The sequence below is a fragment of the Tympanuchus pallidicinctus genome, unplaced genomic scaffold (assembly GCF_026119805.1).
Source record: "Tympanuchus pallidicinctus isolate F22 unplaced genomic scaffold, pur_lepc_1.0 scaffold23, whole genome shotgun sequence".
Taxonomy (NCBI): Eukaryota; Metazoa; Chordata; class Aves; order Galliformes; family Phasianidae; genus Tympanuchus; species Tympanuchus pallidicinctus.
In genome coordinates this window covers 8,052,506-8,080,388 of record NW_026294740.1, presented here as the reverse complement: position 1 = coordinate 8,080,388, position 27,883 = coordinate 8,052,506, and the positions used below count along the sequence as shown (strand labels likewise).

The following is a 27,883-nucleotide window of genomic DNA, read 5'->3' as shown; positions in this document are numbered from 1 at the left end:
TGCAAAGTTCAATTCAGAATTTTATTTATTAAAATACCTTTTCACATTCCCTTTAGTAGTAGATTTGTATGGACACTTGCTAGAATGAACATTTGTCAACAGAAGAGTGCTATACGGTCAGGTGATTGTGAAAGGTTTATGATACCAACAACATTTGCATAGGGAACAATAAATTAGAGATTTTAGCCAGTAGTTGGAGCTTGAAAATTTAAATTTGGAACGAGATTATGAAACTTTTTTTTATTATTTCTTGTTGGTTTTGCACCTCAGGTGCAATGGTTAAAGCAGTAACTATATATGTATGTACAAATCCATGCCCTCACTTTCACTATTTTCTAAGTGAGAACTTTCTTACCTGTGGCCCAGATCTTACAGTAATTGAATCTTCACTAGGAAAAGGGGAGCAATTGCAGGGTCAGAGACCAGCTAGTTAAAGGGTGAGGGACTGTACTTTTTGTTTTGCTTTTAAACTAATGCAACTGAGATAAATAAAGACTTGAGAGATTAGATCCAGGTCCAGAACCGGACACATGACAGTGGCTTATCATACCATAGAGAGAAGGGATAGGAATGAAGCTCTATACTGGACAAACCGGGCACAAATATAGCTTCAGATCTCTCTTAAATCAAAGGAATAAACATTGTACATACAGAACTTCCAGGTGCAAACTCACTGACCTGTGTATAGCATGTCCACTGACTCAAGATCTATATTTTGCATCTTCCAAAATAACCGTGATTGGCAATTATTCCTTGAAGAATCACCACAGTGAACTAAACAACAAGCATCAGAACTTTCAGAAGGAAAAAGCAGTTTAGCAAAGAATAAAGAATATTTGTGCCTCTTCTGGCAGAAGCACTTGGTAAAGTATTGAATCTCTTAACAGTTATTCAAGTTTTTAGAGAGCCCAGGTCTTGCTCTTTCATTAGGCTCTCATTGTAGTGTAGCATCCAAATGAGCCATAAATTAGCTGGCTCCAAGACTGGTAGCAGTCCAGCTGCTGCAGCACAGGGAGTTCAGCACAACATGCAAGATCATTTCAAAGAACATCCACATCTGGCCTGGCTGTGCTGAGCTATGTTCTGCCGTGGTACTATGTTACTGATAACCAAGTCAGCTAGTTTAAAGCAAGCTTAGATATTTCTGTATCTTACTAGCATCACAGTAGTTACTGCACTGTAGAAATGTACTTCCTCAGATGTAGTTTTTCCCTTTATTTCCTCAGAGTATGGCAAATTAGGGGCTAGAAAAGCAAAATTGTATTAGCAGAAGAAATTACAGATGGGAACCTAGGTCAGTGGTTTCCAGAGCCACTTTCCTATGAGAATTTTTATTTGCAATTTTTTCCATTATACATGTTAGGAACATCTCTATTGTTCCCTGAGGAAATAAACTTTGAAAAGAGCCTGGCAAACTGATAAGTGCTGCAGAGCTTTTGAAACAGTTGCAACATCTTCCATCTTGGCTTGTTTTCTTCTCCCAGCTGATTTTTTGAGATGGCTGTTCTAAGTAGCATCAGGATGCCCTTGTATTCTCTGTTGGCAACAAGACCAAAAAAAGAAAAAAAAAGGGTATGAGTATAAGCAGCCCCCTGTCTTCTCCAGTTATTTTTTGATTAATACAAAAACAGTAAATGTAACAGCATCTTCCTTAGAGCACGGTACAAAGAAATAATAAATGCAGTTCCCTGGGGAATTATTAGCATTATCTTCACCAGATAAAAAATAGAGATAAGACAGCAGGAGATTTTGGTTAACAAATACAGACTGGACTGCAATACTGTTGAGTAGCAATATCTGTAGTGGTGCATTTACGAAGAAAACCTGGATTCTTATGGTCTGAAAGTCCTTTACAGCAGATGTCCATTTACCACAATTAGGCTCCCCTCCAGAGCCTCACAAGAAAAAAAGCTTTCCCAAAAAGTGCTTGACTGTATCGACAGTGAGCAAGGCATTGGTAAGCTTTCTGACAGCATTCCTACTGCTTCAAGCTATTCAGAACACAGAAACCAGAACCACAAGAGGCAGGGTGCAGATGAGGAGTCCTAACCAAAGGGAAAGGTCAAGGAGATCCCAAATTTCATAGTTTTTACACTGCGTGACAGAAATAATTCTGTCCACTGAGGCTTCACAACCATCAGGTCTTTCCTGACATCTGTTGCCAAAGCAAGTCTTCCTCCTACAAATATCTGGTAGGAGAGTACGTGGTGGCCTCTAAGTTAATGATTTATTCTGTCAGCACTGAGGCGCCTAACTCCTTTTGTGGACTTACCCCCAGAGGATTTGCCCCATGAGTCAGAGGCAGGAATTCCTGGTTTATAATGCAGTGTTTATTTCAGAGTATCACCTTGTTTTTCATATCCTGACTGCCTGAAATGCCCCCCTAATTTTAAATGGACACATCCTTCATCCTCATTTCCCGTCTGGAGCTATTGTGCCATGTTACCATGCACACTTAAACATGCCGGGTCCCCCTTCAGAGCTGCCTATCTTGTGCTGGCACTGTGAAGCAGTTTCTTTACAAAATGCATTGGGAATAGCTTGAGTGAGATGAGAAAGTAACCGAAAACAATTTACTGCAAATAGATTTAAATTGTACAGGTTTCTATCTCAGAGGGTACGTTCTCAGGCTGTACAAATAGGTGGTTAAAAGTACGTTATGTTCTGACTGGGGCTGCCAGTCCTCATACACTCCTAGGACAGAATCAAACAAACAAACAAACACACAAACATCTAAGACACAATAGGGGAGGAGGAGATATGAAGTCAGAATGTACCAGTGAGGTAAATCTGACACAATACCAATTAGTATTTGGCGAAGTGGCTATCTCATTGTTAAGATATTTCCTTCAATATGTTTTCAGAAACTGGGACCGTTAAATAACTCAGAAAGATTGCCAGCTCTGATTTCAGGAAGGAAACCTCCTCCCAGTTCCTCTTTAAGTAATTCATTTCTTTTGCAAATACTTCCTATGGATGGCATTTAAGATACAAATTCTTGAAACAGAGGAGAAAGAGGGAAGTAACCCCCACCCCAAAAACTTTGGTCTCATTTCTAAATGTCCTACAAGTCCAAGACATTCAGGTTCAAGTTACCCGGAGCTTCAAAACCGGTGAGAACCTGTACTGCAATTCAGCCTTCACATAGTTCAAATAAAGCAGACTGAAGTGATTGCTTCTATCCTGTATCACCTTTCTTGACATAATACAGGCACTTGCAATGACTGTAACACAACATGTAGTAAGCAGTGCTAACTGCAATGTGAGCTCAAAGCAAAGTTGATGAAGTTCTATGCTACGTTATATTTATTTTGACAGAAACTACATAGGGACAAAGGGATGGGGGCAAGACCAGCACTTATTAAAATGATTTTCTTCATCCTCTTTTTTCCACAGCATTGTCTGTGACTACCGGAAGACCAGTGCAGAACTGAGTAAGCTAAGAGAGTTTATCAGAGGAGTGGAAGCCACATTGTTGACTTTAGAGTGAGAAGGACAGCAGGATCTGATGTTGAGTCTGCACCCTAATTACTGAAGAAAAACACTGCATGTCCTCCTGTCTCTGAAAGCACAGCTCGTAGCAAAACACTGCTGCCTGTTGTGCCTTTTGTGACCCTTCTGGAATACTATTACTGCTTAGAGAGAGTCAAATTCCGCAAGTTTTTTGACATGTCACTGTAATTAAGCAATTCATCTGACATTTCAGAAGCGATTAAGATGCCAGCTGACCAGGCTAGGGCCTGAAGGCCTCCCTTCTCTCACAAATGAGAGCAAAGCAAAAGCAACTTCACCTCATCCAAATACTTCATTTGGCTGTGAAGAGGTAGAACAGCTGGGGAGGAAGTTTAAGCCACTTGATCTCTTTATGAGGAGCATTTTCCTTTTCATGAGTAGGACCAACGATTCCTCATTTGGACCAAACCTCAGAATTATGTATTAAGTTAAAATGAGCTACAAAGGAGAGCAGTCGCAACAAAATAATGCCATAAAGGCCCTTAGTAGCTTCCTGCCTCTTTTCTACTCATCTGTGCTGCCTGGAAACTCCACAAAGAAATACATCTATCCAATCCTACTGCAGGTGATTCAGCTGGAGAATTAAAAGGCTGGTGGGATCTGTTTTTTGCCATGTCTTCTAAAACATTATTATATCAAAAAAGAAGTTACACATTAAGTATAGAGCAGTATCTTAAAAAGGGACATTTTCAAGGCTTGAATTGAGGAAGGCTGTTTCTGGGAAAACTCGCATAAGACATAGAAGCATTCTAAGCCGAATTTTCTAGGGGCTGTTTCTGAAAAGGAGATTGATTTTACAGAGAATTTGAGTTTATTGCTCTCCTGCTGTTAAAAGGAGTTTGTGCAGACAACACAGAGAAAGCACTGCCCTCAGCTGACACTTTTTTCCCTTGAATCTAATGTTACTTCACAGATTGCCCAGTTTAGCAAGTTTTAATAGCCCAATTAAAATTGAAGTGATATAAGTGGGTAGTCAGCATATTTTCCCTGAAGCAGATTCATACTTTTGTGGAGGGATTTTTTTTTCACTCAGATTTGGCCACAGGAACAGAAACCACAAAATATTTGTAAAAATTCAGCCTTTTCTCCAACATTCTTTATAAATGCTCCTCCCTGAGCTGACACCAGATATCTGTCACAGCCTATTGACTATTTTTCCTGCTGTGTAGGACTGGAACAAACTTTCTTCTGTGTAACTCCCCAAGGAATGCGTGGTATAACCCAGAGGAGTGCTCAGCCTGATCTATTTTTAGAAAATTGAGAGCAAAGAATAAAAAGAAACCTTTAAACTAAGAGAGACAATGATACTATAAACCCAACTGACCTGTTAACATGCGTCTGTTTACTGTAACACAACCTGTGACCTCCAGCACTCTGCCAGCATCTGTAAATAATACAATGGGTTGCTCTTATATCCCAGGGGGAGGTGAGCACTGATGGAGCCTTTCAAAACTCAAATGGATGCCGTAAGCTGACGTAGACTGTGCTATTGTGATTCTTATTTATGAGTTTCTCCCTTTCTTTTTTTTCTTTGTAAATTCCAAAGCCACAAAGTGGATGGCAGAATAAAAACACGCCTGCCTGGTTGGAGGTTGGATTAGACAGCTTACCTAACATTCAATAAAGTTCTCCTGAAATGTATGTCTCTGCATCAGGTTTCCTGAACGCTGAGGAGCAACTCATACAAGGCATTTATCCTTTTTTTTTTTTTTAAATATATTGTTTTTCACTGGTTTCCACATACAGCCTGACCAGTATGAGTATTTCTGAAGGGACTGCTATCCTGTAGAGGTCCTGACCAACAAATAAACAATTAAAACATATGCTTGAACACTATCTCTCTAGATACACAATAATTTCATTCCAACTTTCCCTATCTGTAATGTCTTACATAAAAATGCATACTTATGGAATGCCTGTTTTCCACAGAATCTACAAAACAAAGCACAGTGTATAAATTACAAAGTGGTACATTGTGGAGTGATCAGTTCTGTGTTTCAGCAGATAGGCTGCTCTGTTTAACAGCTTCTTTTGTTGGCCTTGCAGTGATGCAGAACTGTTACCTTCAACTAAGGTTCAAACTCTGGCTCTAGAAAATATTTGAGCTCTAGCTCATTCAAGTACATGGTTAGGACCAGACATCTCAAAACCATGTCCATCAGTATGTCTGATAGCTTTCTTGACAGTGGCTTAGAGCAGAAGTTTCTTCTGAGAGCACAAGCTGTCACTGGACAAAAAAGTTTTCCTTTCAGAGGCAAGTTCTCATGAGCACTGTATTTCCTCTTCCAGCTCCTTGCCAGGAAAATACTACATTGCAGAAACCTGATATAGGAAACAATTTTCAGAGCCAAATAAGATCACACAAAGATACCTGAAATTTGGTTAGTAAAAAGCTGCTTATTTCCAATGAAAACTTGGGAGCCAGTGGGCTCTTTACATTTAGGATAGTAAACTTTAAAATTAGATTTTACGTTTACTTTTTAGAGCAGATTCAGCTATTCAGAAGTTTCAGACAATGCCTTCAAATACTAGAACATGAACATTTTCCTGTCCTCTGGAAGTAAAACAATTGAGAGACATGAGGAAAATAAGTCCTTTTTCAGAGAAGGAATTTGAGTCTTACTGGAAGTGCTCTTTTGTATGGTTTGTTAAAATATTGCTCATCTTACAAAAGCAGATGCTCGGTCTTGAAGGTTGTTTTCTTGGAAAGTGTACAAAATTCAGCAGGGAGAAGTTGTGTTCAAAGTAAAGGGTTTGAGCTAGGACTCCGGGTTAATATTTTCAGTGCTTTTTCTATTGACATGGAATAGTCTCTTAATCTGTGCTTTTGAGTAAACATTTTTAAAATAGCAAATAATATAATCAATCCTCCTACAGGCAGAATGCTTGTTTAAAGTTTGAGAATTGTTCTGAAATGATTAAACAAGGACTGCAAGTAGACCTTTCTAAAGGTCTTCTAGAAACTCCTTTGGCAGCCAGCACAAGGAATGAAGTAACTGAATAAAGGCAAATCTAACTTTGCAAATTAAAATACTCATTTCTCTTTCTGTCTCCTTTATGATTACATTCACATAAATTTGTGTGCAGTTAGGCTCATGCTGTTTCTACAATCAGCACTTTTATTTCATTAGGACTATAATTTGTCTTCACTGAAAACAGCACTGTGAACACGGCGTGCAGTTAGGCTGCAAAAATGCAAAAAATGCAGAGAAACAGATTATTGCTTTAACTGCACACTGTCAATTTTCTTCAAAACAATTCTATCTACAATGTTCAGACTAACAAAAGTCCTAGAAGCTCAGGTGTCTGCAGCACATGAATTTAATTGCAGTATAAAACCCATCCCTACATTTTCAGTTGGTTTAATCAGAAACAAAAACTTACGTGAGAAACACAAGTTTTTTTGTGCCCTGAAAGCAGCCAAAGTGAACAAAAATGCTAATGATTTATGAAGCAAGGTATTAATGAGTTGCAGTTTAGGCCTCTGTGACAATGCATTGTGCCTGCAGGAAGGAGGAAATGAGGAATTTTGTGTAAATTCCAAACATCAAACAACGGGATGTTTGCTACTCCAAAGCTACCAGGTCACAATAACAGATATCTCGTCCTGTAACCTGTCACCTAGATTCAAAATAGTGTGGTTTTCTAGCTAAGGACCATATCTCTACCAGGAGAACATCACACGTCCTTTGGAAGTGCTGCTAGAGCGCCATGCGACTTCTACAAGGTGCTGATCAGGTATGTCAGTGCACATTCTCTAGAAGGGATATAATGTTCATGTTGATTCTTTTCTACACCAATCCTTTCACAATGTTATTTTTTCATTCCTGTTAAAAATACAAAGAGCATTTTACTTGAACCAATCTGGTCTGACTGTGATGAAAGAACAAAGTTCTTCCCCTACCTGTCTTCCCCTACTGCCAAAAACAGGAAAATAGAGATCAGCTGCATCCCATGCGGACAAACTGGTCAATTTTCCATAGCAGGGCAAACAAGGAGTTGTATATTTGTTAACAGAACCAGAAATAAACAAGCTGAAGATCCAGTTCTGGTGACATCCAGAACATTCCCAAGTACAGGTGCTTTTATGGATTTCTGATGGATTTAAGTTCTTGCTACTTTTTGTTTATGGATTTTAAAATTCAAATAACACATTCTTAGAAGGGGCACTCTAATGGCAGAACTTTAAGAGACTGTCATCCCCCATCTGCTCCCCTTTATTGCTAAATGCTATGGAAAAGAGATGATAGCTCTAAGCAGTTGCAATTTACAGACTATCTCAAGCCCACGTCCAACACTGTCAAGAGTTAAGATGCTACAGTATAAACAGAAGAAGCTGAATAGCAATCACATGCTACATTCTGCCAAGTCTTTCACTGGAGCATTAACTTCTAACACAGAACCTTGGCAGGCAGTTTGGGAATAGATCTTACACAGAAGCATGTGCACAATTGTGCTTTGCTTTTTAGGTTCGAGTAAGGTCAGAAGCTCCCTGCAAATTTCTGTCTTACTGAAACCATCTGGCTTTGCCTAATGTTTGGCTGAAGGTGTAGTTAGCACTTGGCTCTGAAATCACTGTCTCAGATGGAGGCTTTGGTCTAGAACATGTCTTGAAACCTAAAGAAACACAGTTTTATTTTGGAGAAAGGAAACACTACTTGCACAATCTCAGACTGCATGCAACCAGCAGATGCTCATAATGTCTGACTTTTGAATAACCACCATGAATCCTCTCACCCATGGGGTTTTCTCTATGCTGGAAAAGGCATTCAGTGGGAACTTCTAGCTGAACAGAGAGGTATTATGCTGGCGCCTCAGTAGCAGGAAAGAATTTTAGCAGATTTCCTGATTGCTGGAACTGATTTCTAATAGCTTGTTCCAAAGCACTCTGTGCAATGGAAATTTCTCATGTCTCTCCACTGGGATACAGTTATTTTTTCACTGTACTTTGTTAGTGGCAATAGGATTCTTAGAATTTCCTGTCTTGACACTGCAGTTGCATATAAGTGATCAATTCTTTCATCCAGATTTAGCAACATAAAGGTAGAGTCTGCATTTTGTTCACTAGGCTTCCACTTTCCTGATGAGAAGCTATGAACAGAGAGCAGTTATCTTGCAATAAGCTACTGAGAGTTCTGTGATCCACGTGCATGAAGATCAGTGCACAGACTATCAGTGGCTTTTGTGAGCTTTGGATCTGACGCAGAGCAAAGGCAGAGTTCACTGACAGAGCAAGAACATTATTAATTCAGAAGAGATCTGTGAAAAAGGGTGAGCCCGTCTTCTCAGCAAGGTGCTGAGAACTGTGCTGCCCCAAGAACTGGGATCAATGCTAAGGGAAGGGGAAAGCTGAGAGAAAGAACCAGCACAGAATGGCATGGACTTCCTGCCCCTACTGTCTCTTGGGAAGATGAAAGGTGTGATGAATGTAAATCATGCATCTAAAGAGCCTCCACCCTCCCAGCCGAGCTGAGTGTCTGACACATCCTGTCCCCTCCTTCAGGAACAGCATCAGCTGCCAGCCTGCTCCGCTGGGACTCAGCACAGGCAAAGCAGGCAGCAGGGCCACAGTCATTTTATCACTCTCGGCAGTCTGTTGACTTAGACAACTGTCTGTTTTGCTTATGTCTCAGACAATCTCTGTTCTGAACAAAAGGCAACGGCTCCGGGACTGGGCTGGATATTCCCCAGACTCCCAATATGCTTTGACCTCCTCACAGGGCAACCAGAGAAAGCAGCATTTTAAGGAAATTGGCTTATCCTGATAGATGCAAAGGACTCTTAGGCCAAAGTGCTACTGACCTGACTAGAACTAATTGTGAGCATTCACCACATTGCCATTTGGATATAGGATTTGATTTAAAACTGAGGCTTGAAGTTTTTTGTATTTACTGTAAAATACTAAATATGCAGCCTATCGCTCTAGAAAAAGTTCTACTTAAACCAACCTTTCATCAACAGTTCCAAGACAACTTCATCTGTCTGAGTTGCTTCCAAAGACAAAACTACTATGAAAAGCATCCTCCCTACACCTCTCGTTATCTCAAAGGAAATCTAGCATCCACTTAAGGAAACTGACATTCCTCTACCCACAGCACAGCTCCTTGACTTTCAGTCAAAATACACCTGACTAGGCTTTAATGTTACAAAAACTTGCTTTTCTTACTGTTACTGGGTTTAAGTACAGTTAACCCTACACAGATCTTTGATTTTGAATATGCATTTGATAGTTTGTTTCTGAGACTCATGTCCGTTTTTCAAGTAGCATCACCTCATGTCTGGCACGCAGAATGAGGAAAGCAGAGCAGCAGATAGGATAGGAAGTATTACCAGTGTATGATTCAGACACTGAAATGATAGTAACAGGAGATAACAGTCGATACTGGAAAAACAAAAAGAAAAAGAATAATGGCAAATGCTCAACACATCACAAAAGGCTTGGTGTTTGGGAAAGGTCAGATGGATTTAGGATAGGGACAAGCAATAGCTGTGGAACTCAAAATAAAAGAGAAGCTGGTTACTGACATGGCATCTGCCTTACAGGGGACAGCAGAGAGCACAGCCAGACAAATGAAGTGAAAAAATATTTTGGCTCAGTCAGAGAAAATTGCATCAGACATAACAACTACTGATCCTTCAGCTTCCTCTCTAGTGGACACGATATCTGAAAGGCACAGGCAACTCCTTGAAAAGACTGAATTGCTTTTGAAACACTCCATTCTGTTTTAATGACCCAAAACTACACAAGTAACCTACAAACTATAATAAAAATACATTTGTAGGTCTTAGATGTTATGCTGTCAAACAGCGTAGCTGACACCAACTCCCCAATTCATGTCATTTCCCCAGAGGTCAAGTTTGTCTGAACCATTAACTTCCTGAAGCAGACTGCACTGCCAGGCATTTGCCCAGAAACCTCCAAGAATAACTGAGACTAGTGAAGGTTATAAAGGCAAGCCACCTTCTGCAACCATTAGTAATAGTATCTTTCAGAATTAGCCATTAATATACTTGTATTAACACATCAAAATACTTATGAAAATTCATTTCCTCCACAGCATTTTTACTTTGCTACTTTGCAATCAAATTTGATCAAAAATTAAAATAAATGTTACCTTTCAGCAGACTGTAACAAAGCTACTGCACAGCCATGTGATGCACTGCTTATCTATTTCAAACACTTTTCCTGTGCATCAGTCAGGAAAAACAGACGTGATTAAAACAATAAACTGTTACTACGTTTCCAAGAATAACTGAAACTGTAGAACGTGGTGCATAAAAGAGCAGGTGGAGAGCAAAATTAAGGGGTGTTTGCTTGCTATTTGGCTAGTTTAGACCAGTCTTCCAATCAGATCTCATTTTACTGCAGTTCCCACCTTACAGCAGATACAGTTGTTATTAAGTGCTTTGAATTGCAGCTGTGCTGTACCATCTATTGAGTTAACACAGCAACTCATAAAACATCCTTTCAGTATAAAACATCTTGTTTTGTCAAAAATAGGAACGGTGAAGACATGATACTCAGCTTCACACTTGAGCAGAAAGCAATGGAGAGGTGATGCAGCCAGCTCCTGCAGCTCATTCCAAGCCCGACCTATACTCAATGGAAAAGTCTCCAGAGCATTAGTGAACCTGGGCCTGAAATCAGCTGTTTTCTCCTCATAATGCTGCCAGACAATCCTGCATTAAGTGTCCAAGCCTGTTCTTTGGTGCAAAGGATTATCTGCTTTCCACTGGAAAAAAATAAATCACTAGACCTTTGAGGCTCAGCACCAAGCCAGGAGTTTGGGATTCTGAAATCCAGTTCCCAGTGTTGTCACTATCTGAGTGCACTGCCTTAAACAAGTGAACTAATCTCACTGTTTATTCAGCTGTAAAATGAAGATAAAATTGACTTAAAAGGCATCACAAGGGAAAACCCAGTAATGTTTTGTAAACTACTTGGAGACCCTCAAGTGAAAAGTTCCCTAGAAACATAATACTGTGTTGGAGGAGGGTTGTAAATGCCTTATAAAATAGAGACACAGCAAACAAAACCAGAAAGATCGACATTTAAACGTGGCACACAACAAAACCAGTCAATAATATGGATGGGAAGAAAAAGTGAACAGTTCACAGCACTAAGATATGTAAATCTTGACAAAGAGAAAAAAATCTTTTCTGACTTATTTTTGGACAAACTATTAAGAATTAGTTTTCACTAATTGCCTCTGAATTCATTGCTGCCAGAACATTTATAGATAACAATTGATAGGATGCTGCTAATGCCCATCTATGCAATACAATGCCTGAAATCTTGCCACAGTAAGTAAGAAATGGGCAGAGGGGCTAGCAGATACAATCTGAGACATTTTTTTATCATGCTTAAAGCATTTGCTGTTGGAGAGGCATTTGAATCACAACACAAGATCCCAATTCCTTGCAGGGTAAGTTCAGCTCCACACTCTGACATGAGCCAAATCACTCAGTTAACACAGTGTTAATGGGCTGATGAAGCAGATGTTACAAATATCAATCTTACTGCATTGAGTATCATTGGTTTATATGAAAACATAATGTGTCACACAGTTTATCAACACCTGCGATTCCTTAGTTGCTATTTGGGGTGTGCCAGTGTGATTTGGATCAGACTTTACAGCATTTCTCTCAAAACTACACAGTCACAAATTTAACCCTAGTCTCTACACAAACACTTCCTTTATGTGTTTAATTTTTCACTAGCTTACTTACCATTATTAGCTTTTCTGATTTCACTATAAACTGTTTCAGTCCCCTTCTGTACAGGAGCTGGAAAATGTATTGGCACAGAATCAATTTCTTTTCTTTTTTATGTTTGCCTTATGAAAAGCTCCTTAAACAAACAGAACACACTGTTTTACCTTCAGAGGAAGTAGTTACATAAGCAGAAATTAACCTTGTGGATTCTGCACAAAATCCCCCTCCCCCAAAAGCCTATCAAGATCTGAGAAGGAAATGTATTTCTCTCTATATATAAAATAATAAATATGACCTTACCTTTTAAATTTTAACACTCTAATGATCTTCTCAAATTAGAAATTATTTAAATTTTGCAGAAACATCTAACATCAGAGAAGAGTTTCTCTAGATCATTTAGAAGGCTTCTTCTATTTGTTAGAAGGATGTAGGGATCCTAGACCTGAAGAGGTCTCTAATTCGAAGACTAACTGCAGCCCCATTTGGTAAGTGACTTGATTACATCTTACAGTCACTATAACAATTTAAATTGCTGCTCTTTGTGAAAGATCTCAGAAAAATTTCACAACCAGAGAGATTTGTGAGAGAATTGAGATCAGCAGATTTCACAGCGCACGGCCTCTATTTGGGTCCTAACCAGAAAGCATCTCCTTTCAGTTCCTCAGTGAGACACAACTCTCCCATTACTGAACTGAGATCAGGAGGAGTGAAGGCTGAGAAAGCCTGGGAAATGACAGAATACAACAAATACAGACAGAAGTTGAATGCCCCTAAGAACATCACTGGGATTTAAATGTAATGTTAGCCTTGGCCATCCATTTTTCAGGGTGCTGGGTTTACAAAAAGCTAAATGTCTACTTTTGTATAAGCTGGAAAGCAGAAAGCTCTTCCTTTTTCTCCTACTCAACAAATCAAATGTGATACCAAATAGCATAACTGTGGACAGTTACCCCAGTGAGGAAAGACCTTGGCCAAAGGCTTAAAAGCTGAAGAAGTCAGTTTCTCTACAGCCAGTATAAACACTGTTCTGGCAACTAGGAAATTAGAACAATTTCCTTGATTTCTTGCATGGTTCTAAAGTGAATAATGAAGCAAAATGCTCTTGAACGATGAATACAGAAAATGACTTTCATCGGTTGATATCAAATCCCATGCAGGTAGGGCCTACGAGCTTGTTGTTTGAGGATCTCAAGGCACTTTAAGAACATTGATTAATTTGGGTTGAACTAAGTCTCTTGGTAAACCTCTGAATTTCACCAATATCACTTCCAATGTCTCTGCATCATCACTAAAACAAAAAGTTAGGTTTTCCTATTTGAAGTAAAATAAATAGCTACAATGGCTGATCCTTGTTTTCAGGAAACTGGAAAGAGAAAGCAAATTTCTGGATACCAAATAACCTACACTAGCTATAGAAACATTTAAAGAATTCAGACATATTGATCCGCAGACAGACTAAGAATCAGAACAGCCACAGTTCTGCATTGTTCTGAAGAACCTCAGTGTTTCTGGCACCACATTCTAATTTTCTAAAGCTAAACTAATTTTTGTTAATTCTATTAAGTGTCCTTTAAATGCTGGGACCTACTGCAACAGAATTGAGCTGGAAAATGACTATTAATTTCAACAATAGTAGGAGTAGGCACTTTACCAAGTGCAAAATCACAGCTTTCACACTTGCTGCTTTGGCATGAACTTCCTTTGCAAAATAGTCTGGAGATCGTGAAGTGCATATCAGATGCTTCTGGACAATTGTTAAATTATCAATACAATTTCCAATATAGCAAGAAGAAATCTTTTCAGAATTTTAATGCAAGTTAGCTCCTTTTGTCTGGAACATACTTTTTTTCAGCAGACTACAATCCTAAACCTTATCCTGTTGTCTCTGTGGAAGACGTGGCAGGAGGTATTTCCTCAGCTTTCTTCTTTTTTTTTTAATCCATTTCATTAAATTTTTATATAATGCCACTGCCCATTTTGTTTTCTTTGCTAATCTTCCAGAAGTTGTCTCAACACTGAAATTATGTGCTGGGAGAAATGACTTGCATCATTTGACATTTTGTTCCCACCCTACAGATGACTAACCAACTACAAAAGAAAAAAAAAAGAAGGAACATGTTGTTACCCATGGTTAGTAGTTTCCCCCTTCTTACTTTATGGATATTTCCTGACCATGTTTTAGCACTGGCTTTGTGTTTGCTCATGTTAATAACAAAAGATCTGAATCATTTTGCCTATTTTTATATATATTTTTTTAAATACAACAATGCTTCGGTCCATCCCATAGTCTCCAAAAGCATTCATTTTCAATTTAATCATTCTTAAGAATTCTTTAAATATCAAATTAACAATCAGTTCCAACTGCCCCAAAGAACAGCTAGCCTGTGTAGCTCCAGCTACATGTTCCATATCTGAGGAAGCCTTTCACCTCCGCTTTAGAAAGTAGGCATTAGGTTATTCCTACATGGAAATTTCAAAGCAAAGCAGTGAAACTGCATCTACCAAGTTTACCGCCATCATTACCATTGTAATAAGCACTGCTTTTTGTTCATGGCAGAACCACTGTCCACACCAAGCTCTTGATTTGTTAAAAATTATTTCATAAATGATCAGCTACTACGGACAAGGCTGTAAAAAGAGGGTGAAGCCACTGCCTTAAAACACTGCATTCCTTTACTGTCAAAGACAAAACGTGCATCCTTCTACAATTCTGTAAACTTGTTCTGAGATGGTGTCCAGTTATCCCAAGTGACCCAAAGGCTATGGCCATGGCCAACATACTGCTGTACTTACTGCAGTATTCTTCACAACGAACAAAATATGATTCTACTGCTCCTATGATTAGTATTGCTATTTGCAACAGGGGCAGAAAGAACAAATACATAGGAATTTTCATTTAAACTGTCATGTGGTAGCATATCTTTACCATTCTACACCACTATACTGTGCAATAAGCATTCAAACGTTTGGAGCAATGAAGTATTTTAGCAGAAGTCGATTTACAACATATTCAGAATACAGGGAAAACTCTGTGATGAATGACACCAGCATGTCAGAAAATAGAAAATGAACAGGAAAATGGGCTGCTCCAGGAGAGACTTGCTGCCAAGCTCAAACAGTGAGCACTTTGCCCAAATGTCTGTATTCCTAATTAAACAAGTATGCTTTTGGTCTCTGAAATAAGAGATTGTTCCTTCCTACCAGGGAAAAGCAAATTTTCATTTCTTTCTCAGTCTGCTTCTCAAGTTAAAGCAAAGTGTAAATGTCTCTTTATTAACCTATCCTGTGGCTAAGCTCAAACAGCCTTCAATAAATTTTGGACTCTTTAACGCAATGACTCACAGTAGGCTGCACTGTTCTCAGAGCCACAGCTCCAGCTGGGAGCCCAGTTCTGCACAGACCTCATGTGAATTGGATGGGCAACTGAATGACAGAAATCCTTGAGGAAGAAGGGTTGCAACAAACAAGAATATGGTTGTCACAGCATCATCTAGATTAAGGAACACTATTGGTACAAAGCTGTCACACAGAACACAACCTGCTCTTACTTTTACAGATGTCAATGTCAGACCAGTGTCAGGGAGTAGCAACAAACACAGAGTTACTCCCAAAACGTAATAGTAGAGGCCAGACAGCTTATTTACCTCTATGGGGATCAAGCGTTGACACTTCAACTTCAGTGTACTCCACCTCAGCACTCTCAAGGTCAGGTCCTGCCCCAAAAATACCAAGAAGATGTTTCTTTGTAGCACTGCATGCTTCACTTGAGCTGTGGGCCTGATCCTGCTGCCACTGAAATTAATGGACATATCCTCATGGACTTTGATAGGTGCAGGATCAGGCCCTACTTATGGCAGATATGAGTGTAAAGAACTGCAAGCCTTACTCATCCCTAGGGCTGATTTCTATCTGAAAGGCAGTAGACCAAATCAAACCAGGTTTCTGAAACTGTGATGTCAGAACTGCACCTCACCTCTTACTTTCCACTTAACACCTTGAAAAGCATCACAACACAAATGGAGCAGGAAATTGAGATTTTCTCCTATTCCTGCTGCAGCTAGATGTCTTCTCTCTTCTCTTTCTCTCCCTGCCATTACAATTCCCTCCTTTTTCATGGCTGCCCCAGAGTGACATTTCCTATGCTCTGTTTTCCTCATGTTTAACTGTTACTTAAGTCCTTCAAGGCCTTCCTTGTCACCACTCATACTCTCAATTTCTGCCTGGCCAATAAGCAATTTCAGCACTTTCCCCCGTGCTGCTGTTTAAGCTCTCCATCTACAATGGCCACACATCCACGGTCTCAAAATGTTCCTCTGCCACAATGCCTACAAAAGGTCTGACAGTGATTAGACAGTTGATTTGCTAAATCTACTGGCTGAGCAGTACTGGCTTGCTGGACACAAAAGAGACAAGAAATAACTGTTTTTTTCTGCTCTCTTTTCCTTGAGATATAGAAGGATTTCTACTGGATTTCTGCAAAAGCTGGGAAGGCCCATTGCAGCAATCCAGACTGGAGTCATGTGGAAATGAAAATTTTTTGGAACAGAAAAATGGCAAAATATCAGAGCCTTCCAATAGTATGGTGATAGAAGAAGGAAAAAAAAAGCCAAACAAACAAACAAAAAGTGTTTAGGATGGAATGTTTGAATGACATGAAGACAGCAATGGTTCTGGTGGATCAATACAGCCCTAAGTTCCTACATTTCAACTGTTTGGGGTTTTTTTTGTTTTTTGCTTGTGAGTGTCTCTAGCTCTAATTTAACTTACTCAAGCCACAATGGGCTAAGTTCCACACAATGACCACAAACACCTTTTTCTCATTTGATGAAGAAAAGGCTATTGCCACACAAATACAGTAGAGGCAATGTTATTTTTAGAAGCATATGAATAAAAGGCTTCTACATCTGGTGGAGAGATCTGCAATAGCCTGGTTGGTCATTGTCACTTTATGCATAAGGAAAAACAATTATGTTTGGCAAAGAAAAGAGTCTTCTCCACTATCAGAGAAAAAGAGGAGAGACTAGATTTAACAAATGCCAATTGCTGCCGTAAGGAAACACTACAACTTTCAATTCTAACATAATTTTAAAATCTATTCTTCAAGTATGAAATTACCTTTATTTTCATCTGTTGATTTCATGTGATTTTCACCATCTTCAATGTAACCTGATCCTAAAATATTCAAGCAAAATTTGAGCCAACAAATATTTGTTCTATCCAATCAAATGAATGAGTTACACAACTGCAATTCCTCTCGTTATTGTCTTGTTTATTTACATGAGAAATTTCACTTTTAGATTCACATGTAAAAGACAGTCATGTAACACAGGTGGGAAAAGTACACCTTTTTAAATGATCAGCTGAAAAATCTCAAGGGCTAACTTTGCTCACAGCAGGCAGGTGCTCTAATTCACCCTGACTGAGACCCTGGAAAGTGACCAGTAATGACAAATTAACATTGCTGTATTGTGATCAGACTATGGAACCATGCTCCACAACTCAAATTTTCTCACTGAACTCATTTTCTTGCAGCTATGTAAAATGTATCAAAAAGAGAAAATAATTCTCTTTTTGCCATAGCTTTCCATCTGTAGTAGTTGCCTGGTAGATGTGCCTGAGCAGATTTGTAAACCAGTCCTTGTATAAGATTTGCTCATAAAAAGCCATGCAAAGACAAAATGATAGCAGACACTTAGTAGAATATTATCTTCTGGAATCTCAAGAAACAGTGCCCTGTCCAAACCACAGCCATGCAAGTCAAAAACTTTAAATAAATATTTATTTAGGCCCACAGCCTTACAACAAAATATCCTACCAGAATAGTAGTCTCCATCATTATGCTGTCTTGACAGTTTCTCACTTGTTGAGTTTGTAGCCAAGGCAGATCTGAAAAGCGAACGAATAAAAGCTGATGCAATTATCCAAAGCAGTCAATAAAAACAACACGACGACATGCGAAGATCAGTAATTGTCTATGCTGACTACCACACTTCCCTAACTATGGAAACTAATGGAAAATTTGCTTCTGTCTTTAAGAAAAGCACAAGCAAACTTTTAGGTCAAAAGTGGACACCCTTGCATTACTCTTCTTTAAGACTTCAAAAATTCTAATTCCATATCTACACGCATTCAAATATATGTCTCCTAGCTGGCCTTTTTCTATTTCTAGACTATTTCCAGACTATTTCCTCATCCTGTTGTTGTGTTAGCAGGTGGTACACAAAGCACAACCATCCATTGTTTGCAGGTGTGTGCTGTAATAAGCCACAAATGTATGGTGGAAGGCCTCCATCCTTTAAAAACAGAAATACTTCACCATGACCAAAAAGCAAGCTTTCTTACCGAGACATCTCCATGGACGGTCCTTTAGCTTGGCAAAAAGAAAGAATAAAAGCATCTATTAATACATAGCACAAGTAAAACAATTTAAAAATAAAAATAAAAACAAAAACACAGTTATTATCTGCCAAAGTCAGAGCAACTTCTCTCAGCAATCACAGAATGAATTACCTAGTGTCCTACATCCTGTTTATAATACAGCCCACTTAAATGTCTCTTCTGCAGAGAAGTTAAGCTCTCAAATCCAACATTTCAGCCTGGCCGATTTAAGCTGCCTGGAACATCCAGATACTCCATTTTTCCCTACAAATTTTGCAAAGTACTGCATGTCGTAGGATGTTCATTTAAAACTACATTTCTTTACTTTATGAAAGAACAAGATCTGAAAGATTATCTTAACAATAAAAGACAAATGCCTAAGTGAAATTATATTCATGCATGGGGAAAAGAAATTGAATAATCTTAACTTGGCCTTATGAGGACCAGAGAAGTATGACAACTACCCCAGAGCTGGGAGCCCGAATCAAATCATCGTAGCCCCATAATGGAGCCCCTCAGTTCCCATTTGCCTTTACACTGCAAGAGTCTCAATTCCAGGTCTGGAACTACATCAGAACTGTGTGATTCTGGTCAATCTCTACAAATATTTGCTCCACTAGTGTCTTTCCAGAATCTTAGTGAGATGTTCTCCCATTCTGCCTAAAATACCTGGAAAACTCAGCACACCTGCAGCTTAATTTGGGCCACCCACATTTTAAAGCGAATTTTTTAGTTTCTAAAATTGTATTTAGACATCTTCTGAAGCCTCATCCCTACAGATTCTTTGCTCCTGAAGCAAAGGCAATGTTTTAGCTGCCATACAGTAATCAACAAAGAAATAGAAGGGAATAATTACCGTTTTTCTTCTTACACCAAAACCACCACACGGCAAGAATCACCACTCCTGCGATAGGTATCAGGACAAATGCAGTAATTACTCCTTTCTGCCAAGATGCTAATATGACTGGAAATAAGAAAGGCATGTTTCAGAGAGTAGGTACAGTGACTGGTGATCATTACCAATTTCTGCAGTAAAGGGAGGTCTCATTTTACTATGAATTGGCCATCTTACATTCTAGTGAAGATCTTTAAGGAGAATTGCATGCAAAGATCACAAGGAGAATTGCATGCAAAGATCACAAGTGAGCCTTTCTCTTGTGGCAAACAAGTCTACAACAGCAGGTTGATTTTGCTTGCATATAACACCTTTGGCTTTTGTTAAGCTTTTGGATGTAGGTAAGACAATCTCTGTTTGGTCCTTCTGTCCTTCTGTTTAACTTCTATCAGTGGTGGATCAAGACAGACAGAAACACTTGGTAACCTCCACATACCTAATAACTTTTCAGATAACACAAGCTTTGCCTGCCACGATGGCAGAATGCACAGCTTATCACAAAGTTTAACTTACCATTGATGGTTATCGGATGGCTTTTCGCACTCACATTAGCTCGGTTAGAAGCAATGCAGTAATACGTCCCCGTGTCCTGCCTGCTCATCTCTTTCTTCTGCCATATGACTCTGTCTGCATGTTCACTTCTTTCAAATAAAAGAACGTCACGATCAGTTTTTCTAAAAATCCTGAAGAGGATTGGCCAAGATCCTTCTTTCACAGAGCAGAGAAAAGCAGTCTCACTGCCATCTTCCACTTCCCCATAAGGAACACTGCCCAAGCTGATGTTCCTGATCGGTACTACGAAGGAAGGCACAGATGAACCAAATATCAGTGCTATTAGAAATGAAATATTGTGTTGTAGGTATTCTTTCTTTAATGCCATTTTACTTAGCTAAAACAGAGATTGAAAGCACAGTATTAATCTTTCTCTGCCAGAACACATCCTCTAGAAAATACTTGTATACAGCCAGAGAGGCCATCATAAAGAAAAGAAGCAGGCACAGGAGGAAACTACATCCATTCCCACAGAAGTCAATCACCCTTTTTTCTTAAATTCCAGATTCCCATCGGGCCCCAAACTAGAAATGATTTAATTTGCAGAAATTACACAGCAGTTTGATGCTGTAAAAAATTATAGCTCTGTTTATGTAGCAGTGCTTTTATAGTTATGCCAAATTACACTGTTTTATACTAACAGTATGAGATATTTCTCGTAACTTTTAGTATACAATAGCGAACACTAGCAGATCAAGTTCTTCAAAAGCATCTTTAGAATTTAAACCTTACTGGACAAATACCTTCACCATTTTATATTGAATCTTCTCTCTAGTGTTAGCAAAGCATATCCTAGCAGACTTGATGAACGTGAGATGCATTCCCAGCTCTTTAGTCTAAGCAGACGTAAATACTGGAATTGGAGATTTTACTGGAGAACAGAGAGCATGCCCTTCAACTGTGCAGTGATCCAACTGACATGGAAGAGATGCAACGATGCAGGATGCATCTGTTCTACAGATCAACATCAAAAACCACATTTCTTCAGTAAACTCAGAGAGAATCCACCTGTTAACCTCCAGTTTTTCCTCTTTAATACCAAAACATTACAGTTTGCATTACAGCTGTAACACAAAACTGAAAACGTATTTATAGCACCAGGATCTGAATCAGGAACTACCATGTGAAGTCTTACTACATCTGCTCTGACAGCACCAAAAAAATGCATAGAAAGAGTACAATGGTTAAAATTCTACTAAAAGAAGATACTCTACCCTCTTAATGATTGGAAAAAACTCTCACTATCACACACACTTCTGATTTAAGAGTTATCATATCAGTCTCCTGCACTGCAGAACTGTTTTCTGCATAAAGCTTTTTCACATTTATCTTTTTCTTTCCCATATTTCAAATATCCCAGTGCCCCATTCAGCAGTGCAGTTCTGCTCTCTCACTCTTAACTGCTGCAAGTCAGTGAAATCACTGTACAGTAAGTTGAGCACAAAGGTAACTCCCAGGTAGAGCAGTCTTTGCTCACACACTGTACCTCCTATTTGCAGATATGGCATAATTACAGGCTGACTTTCAGATCTATTAAGCAACTGCAGCTCCTGGTGCAAGATTAATAAATCATTTATGCTTTACCAAGAAGACTAGTTGTATAATAAGATTTCAAGTCAGATTCATTCATTTATTTAAACTCAGCTGTAGTTAATTCAGAATATTACCAGGATTTTTATATTAGTGACGAGTAGCCTGTGATACAGATCTCCAACTAGTTTCAATTCAAATGATTTATAAACATTTTGCATCCACTTTGCTTGGTCTGTAATATGCTGCTTCAAAGAATCAAAAGATGGCATTAGGCAAGAAAAACTGAACAGACTTACCTATTACTGTGATGTTGAGAATCTTGCTAGTTTTCATACCACTGGAGTGATGATTTCTAGCACCACATTTGTATTGTCCTTTATCATTTTGTTTAATATCTTCGTCCAAGAAAAGAGCACATGTGTTATTAGTTACTATTTCTTTCTTAGCTTTATTTCCCTTGTAGAATGTGAATGTTATTGGTGGTGTTCCCATCATTAAACAACAGGTTAACTTCAGAGGTCTCCCCAGAACCACTTCTGGTAAACCACTGAAAACAGAAATACTTGGCATGGAAACTGGAGCTAAAATGGGAAAGAAAGAAAAAAAAATATTGCCAATTACATTGATGCTGACAAAGTTTCAGATCAAACTGTTGAGTGAAATTGCAGAATACTTTAAGCTCCAGCAAATGGTAATGAATGAGATTTTGTTTGGCATCCAGCAGAATCAAGAGAACAGGATAAAAGGGAAGACATGTTAGCCCGAACTCCTAGGGCCCACCCTGTAGAAGTCTGACTTGGTCAGCACAGCTCAAACCCCTCTACAGCTAAAGAATGCAAGCATGCCTCACAGAAACAAGCATTCAAAAACTGACAAATACCCTCTTAGTTCACGAATCAGAAACTGGTTTGTAAACAGATGAGCTTACAAATAAGTTTGAGTGATTTTCTTCCCCCAGCACTAGGTTCTAATGTTTGTATCAACTCACCATAAACTTGTATCATTACAGGCTTGCTCTCCTTGACTATTCTGTTCACTTCAGCTTTGCAGATATACGATCCAGTATCATTCACATTAGCTCTCGTTGTTAAGTTCCTAGAATTTCTCAACAGGATGTCTCCATTTGAATTCCTCCGTAAAATAGAGAAGCTAGCATTTTGAAAATCTTTAATGCTGCAACTCAAAGTTAATTCTTTATTTTCATCCAGCTTATTCGTAGAAGCAGTCAATACTGGCTTGGGGAATAACTCTGAAAATTAAAAAGAGAATCAGTTTGTTCAAATATAACATAAAAGAACACGACTGCGTATCCCAAAGTACACAGAACGAGGGATAAAGTAGAAGTTTACTATCAGGGAAAAAACAAACAAAACAAAACATCATGCTTTTGTAATATGATAGTACTTTCAAGGAAAACAGAAATGTAGCAATGACCTGGAGTCCACATCTCCTATGTGTTATTTGAAATTATTAGTAGCAGACAAAAATCAGAAGCCCAAACGTAAACAGCCTTTTAATTTGGAAAATTTACTTTTGAATCTGGACGTTACTTTTGCAAGCTACCAAATTTAAATATTGTTCCACTGAGTAAAATCTAAGATGAACAGAAGAGTTACCTGCCACAACAACATTCCGTGTGGCAATTTTAGACGCTTTCCCTTCCTCCACCTTACAGAGGTATTCACCGCTGTCCTCTAGAGTAGCTACTGCAGAATATTTCAGAGTTGTCTGATCTCGTACGCTGCTCAGTATTGTTTTATTCCTCAGAAGTATGATTTCAATGTCATGCATTTTGGCTACTACAGTCGAGCACTCAAATTGTATTTCTTTTCCTTCTGTAATGTTACTTGAGGGCTTGATGCGCAGAGTTGGCTTTATAAATGGTTCTGCAAGAGAGCATACATAAAATCACAATCCAACTTTTTAATTATGGAAAGCAAAGATATTTAAAAAGAAAAACTCAGAAACTTACCCTTGACTGTTATAAGTGTTCTGTTGCTGGGTTCTGAGGTTTCAAATTCAAATTTTACACTTCTCTTACCCAAACAGTCAAATTGCAAAATATTATCCCCTTCTTCAATGGGAAATTCTATAACAGAAAAATTCCTCTGTAGTTCATATTTAAGTTTTTCTTTAGGCTTTGAATTCATCTTCATCTTCCGGAAAATGAAATGCAATGGAGGCACTTCTTCTGGCAGCTCACAGCGTAACTTCACGACTTCACCCTCAAATACTTCTTTTTTCTCAGCAATCAGAATTGGTTTGGTCATTCCTTAGAGAAGAAAACAAGGCAAGAAATAGATCAGTGCATAATCCTAAATCAAACTCTGTCTTTAATGACTGCAGCAGCAATTTATGTTAGTGGGCAAAAGAAAATGGTTTGAAAGAACTCGCCTGGGGAATTTTTTAAAGCAGCACACCTGTGAACATTGGTGGTCCCCGTTTGCATAAGAGATAAAAAAACAAGATGGATATAACATTGACTATTAACATAGCCTCCATCTGACTCCAGATTTGGTGATGGTTATCACAAGGTGAAAATCTCTATTTCCAGCTTTTCCAGCAAGCTAGTCTCCCCTGTTATTGTATTTATGATCTGTAGGAACGAGCGTTCACAAATAACACGTTCTAGTCTAGGAGGTACAGCATGGGATGGTGATTCTGAAGGCACAAATTCCACTCCTGACTAATGCTGATCTGCCAGGAAACCTTGGGATAGAGATTTCATTTCTGTGCCTTAACATGAGGACCAAGTATGAAACTCTTGTAAAGCCCCACGACGACTACAGATTAAAAGTACTTTGCAAGATATCCTATTTAGCACTATTATTATTTACTCCCAGAGGCTGTTATCATTTTGTACCTTAGAAAACTGCCATGTTTGAAGGAATATTCACCTGTTACCCAAACATGTAGGGAATCACTGTATTTTATCTTTCCATCCGCTTCCACAGCACATTGGTAGTCTCCTGTATGTGAAGATCTAGCCATGGGTACTTCATATCGTGCGTCTCCTTTGCCTGATACATTCATGAACACAAGCTTGCCATCCTTAAAAATTGTAATATTATGCTGCAAGTTGAAATCGGTACTTTTGCTAATATCAGCACGGCATATAATTGACATAGGAGCTCCATTCTTCACTTTGACAGATGGCTGAACCTTGATGTGAACTGCATTGAAGGTAAAAACTTGATGGAAAACAAAAAGAAGTTATAGTTATTTTCAAATCATCCAACATAATACTGTCGTCTCAAGCTGCTACAATTCAATCAGTAAAATTAATTCAATGTATTCCAGCAGTATATGTTATAATTTTTGTAATCAGGTCTACAGATGTTAACAGTGGTAGCAGCATTTCCTTCCACTGCACAGAGGTACGTGAAGCCTCTACTGACCATCACAGTTCACAATGTTCATTTCCTCAGTCTTTTCCTTGTGGGACATAATGAATTAATGATTTGGCCAGGCTAAACTCTTTAAAAGACACTGAGAATATTGGGATAGACTTGCAGCTATTTCTTGGCTTTCCTTATTTCTCATGGTTTGTTGTCTCCAACTGCAATTGCTAAGAGATCTGAACAAAATTTTGCATGTATCCTTGTTTGAGTAAATGAAATAATACAGTGTAAGGCAGCTTAGAGCTGTATGAAACCCCAAGACAACCCATCCCTAAGCATATAACTGGAATCCTTGGATTTATTCCAGTATTTTTTAGTCTGAAAGTAAGGTCACATTATTCAACAAATTCCATTTAAACGCACTGCTCTGACTTGGGGTAATCTTAAACCTCTAGTTTAGATTAGTTTACTGGAATATAGTAGAAGATATCTGGGTTCAGGGTCTGCAAGCAAATATGTACGTGCCTGACTTGACACTATGGGCTGTCCTTAACATCACAGTCATTAAGTAATCTCAACAGAGAATCATAGGCAGAAGTACTGTCTCCATTTAATTTAGAATTTAAACTTGTCATCTTTGAAAAAAATATATACTGAATACAGCATATTTTGATTACAAACAAACATCAAAATAAAACAACAACCCCCCCCCGGCACACACACACAAAATCCACAATAGCTCATTCACTTAAGAAACTATAAATACATCACAACAAAATTTTATGACTATTAGAATCACAGTATAATTAATATTTTTATTCACACAGTTGGATTAGGAAATACAGAGAAAGAATTAAGAGTTACTTTATTTTCCCTTCCCTTAGAACTTACAGCTATGGATATATCTACTTTGTGCATGGTTTGCTTTAGAAATTAACTACTTCCTGCATCTGAAGAAGTCCCTACCATGCCCAGTCACCAGGTACTCATGAATGGACTGCACGACAACCAGGAGCAAACATTTCTCTACAGCAGTGGGAAAAAGGAAGGATGCAGAGCGTACGTGCTGCATTTCTTTCAGGATGCATGCTCTGTACTCTGCTCAGATACGCTCATGGGATATTTTGCAAGAAAAAGAGCAAAAGAGAGTGACCATAATTCATATTCTATTTATTTTTTTTAATCCTACCTCCTTCCTTGTAGGAATGAAAGAGCTTAAAAAACCAAACGTGCTAGTAATTAATTCTATTCTACGCCTCAGTCAAACAAATTGCTCTAGGAAAATTTCAACATATTTATTAAATATGATCAGTCTATATGTCTTTTAAACACTTTGCTAGGAAGCACCACCAAGTGGTATCTTGTACATAGGCAAATTTTGTAGAGCTGTAGGACAGCAAACCACACAAACTCTCATGTGTGCACACTAATAACTGAGAATTAAATTAAATTAAAAATTAAAAAAAAAAATTACTTCATTTAAATATGTACATGAGAAAATATATTTACCTACCTCTTTCCTGAGTGCAAATTTCTGAACCTGGAAAAAAAGTAAAAAAAAAATGTTCTTTTTAGTTCACGGATTGAGAAACAGCAACAGGAAACTGTATCAAATCACACCACCACACCAAAGCCACAGACAAGTCAGAAGAACAGGTACACATCCAGATACTCAGTTATCAAACTTACACTGCAAGAAAATCACCAGAAGAGCAAGATACATCTCGTTCCTGGAGAACAGACACTTATTTCCAAAATAAAGCAATATTCATCATCCGAGGTGATGCCACCAGATTCCCAAATCAGATTTGCTTTTTTTTGCTCTATGGTAATAGATAAAAATTTGCCATTAAAAATTGTAAGTTTTTGTAAATCTTCAGCAGAAACTGGCCAGGTCAAGTGATCGTTCCCATTACTGGAAATGGCAAACAATGAGAATCTATCTGCTGCTCACAGGCAGATTACGGCTCAGGAAGTGACTGGACTTTTCCTGAGGGCGCTACCAAATGCATTCGCTTTGTTTAATTTCTTAAGGTGTATTAAAAAAAAAATAACAAGGAGTTCCAGGGACATTTATCCTGTAGTTCCTGTCCATAGGGGTATTTTTAAGTCACAATTAACCATTTAGGAATACAAATTACATTCACTATTTGACTTTAGCAGACGTTCAGCAAACATTTCTCTTCACCCCGACTCTTGCAGAGAATACATGCACGGTTATTCATTTTTCTCCTTTCTCTTCACACCTAGGTCTGCCACCCCTGCTGTTTTAATGTGGAGTTCACAACAAATTCAAATCAGTTCATAATCCATAGCTACTGTTGGATTAGATTAGAATACTGACAGATGAACCTCTTCTACTACTGTCAAACATCAGAAACACAAACAGGCACAGGCTGTTACTTTGTGTTGTTGGGACAGTGCAAAACACAGTTAGAAACGCTGAACCCCAGAAGAAGAGAACGGGCTGAACTTTCATTCTCTCATTTCCCTGCAGAGATGTGAAGCAGCACTGGCACGAAAAAAAAAATAAGAAAAAAAAAAAGCAGAAATTGAACTGTGACCTCGGGAAAATATTCTACTTCAGCATTTTGCTCTCATTTTCTGTTGGTGTCAACGTCTGCCTGAGATACAGCAAGGAGCTGGTGTAAAATTCAGAACATCTGAATTATTGACCTTCTTAACAAAATAGTCTTTTTCTGATTACAGGGAAAGCCTAAGGAAAGTAAAAAGCCTGAAGACAAGTGCATCAATAGGCTGACTTGTGCCACGGAAGACTACTTGTGAAGGCAACTGGAATTTAATAATTATCCACAAACTCACAACCATGGCCAGTTTGTTGATGTTCAGATGGTGAAAGGGTGGGTGAACTGGGCGGAACGAGGACAGCAAGAAGAGTGCAGAGATCTGCCCTGTCCTTATCTCTGCTCTACCCTTCTATGTTGGTACCATGTAT

At 38.6% G+C, this 27,883-nt stretch overlaps 1 protein-coding gene across 18 annotated transcripts; it reads right to left on the bottom strand.

Moving 5' to 3' along the window:
* PECAM1 (platelet and endothelial cell adhesion molecule 1) lies at positions 1-26,908 on the bottom strand. Of its 18 annotated transcripts, XM_052687691.1 has the most exons (16): positions 26,617-26,908; positions 26,441-26,467; positions 24,484-24,777; positions 23,559-23,858; positions 23,203-23,472; positions 22,575-22,835; positions 21,883-22,167; positions 20,015-20,296; positions 19,463-19,570; positions 18,571-18,598; positions 18,044-18,114; positions 17,344-17,400; positions 15,873-15,941; positions 12,244-12,300; positions 5,423-5,445; positions 1-1,536 (listed from the first exon to the last, which is right to left on the bottom strand). In XM_052687691.1, exons 1-16 carry the CDS (start codon positions 26,648-26,650, stop codon positions 1,507-1,509), a joined length of 2,196 nt encoding a protein of 731 aa, XP_052543651.1. In that variant the 5' UTR covers positions 26,651-26,908; the 3' UTR covers positions 1-1,506. The 18 variants fall into 18 exon arrangements, with proteins under 18 accessions (XP_052543651.1, XP_052543652.1, XP_052543656.1 ...); XM_052687692.1 differs by lacking the exon at positions 5,423-5,445; XM_052687696.1 differs by lacking the exon at positions 12,244-12,300.
* Between the last annotated feature and the right edge of the window lie 975 nt (positions 26,909-27,883).

Bases quoted from the DNA above. Each gene is read 5' to 3' on its own strand.
- PECAM1 (XM_052687690.1), bottom strand. From the start codon at position 26,650: ATGTATCTTGCTCTTCTGGTGATTTTCTTGCAGT. The intron at 20,297-21,882 runs GTAAGTCTGTTC...CTTCCTTCGTAG, and splicing joins TCTCAACATCACAGTAATAG to TACCGATCAGGAACATCAGC. The intron at 10,700-12,243 runs GTAAGTAAGCTA...ACTGATGCACAG, and splicing joins AATCAGAAAAGCTAATAATG to GAAAAGTGTTTGAAATAGAT.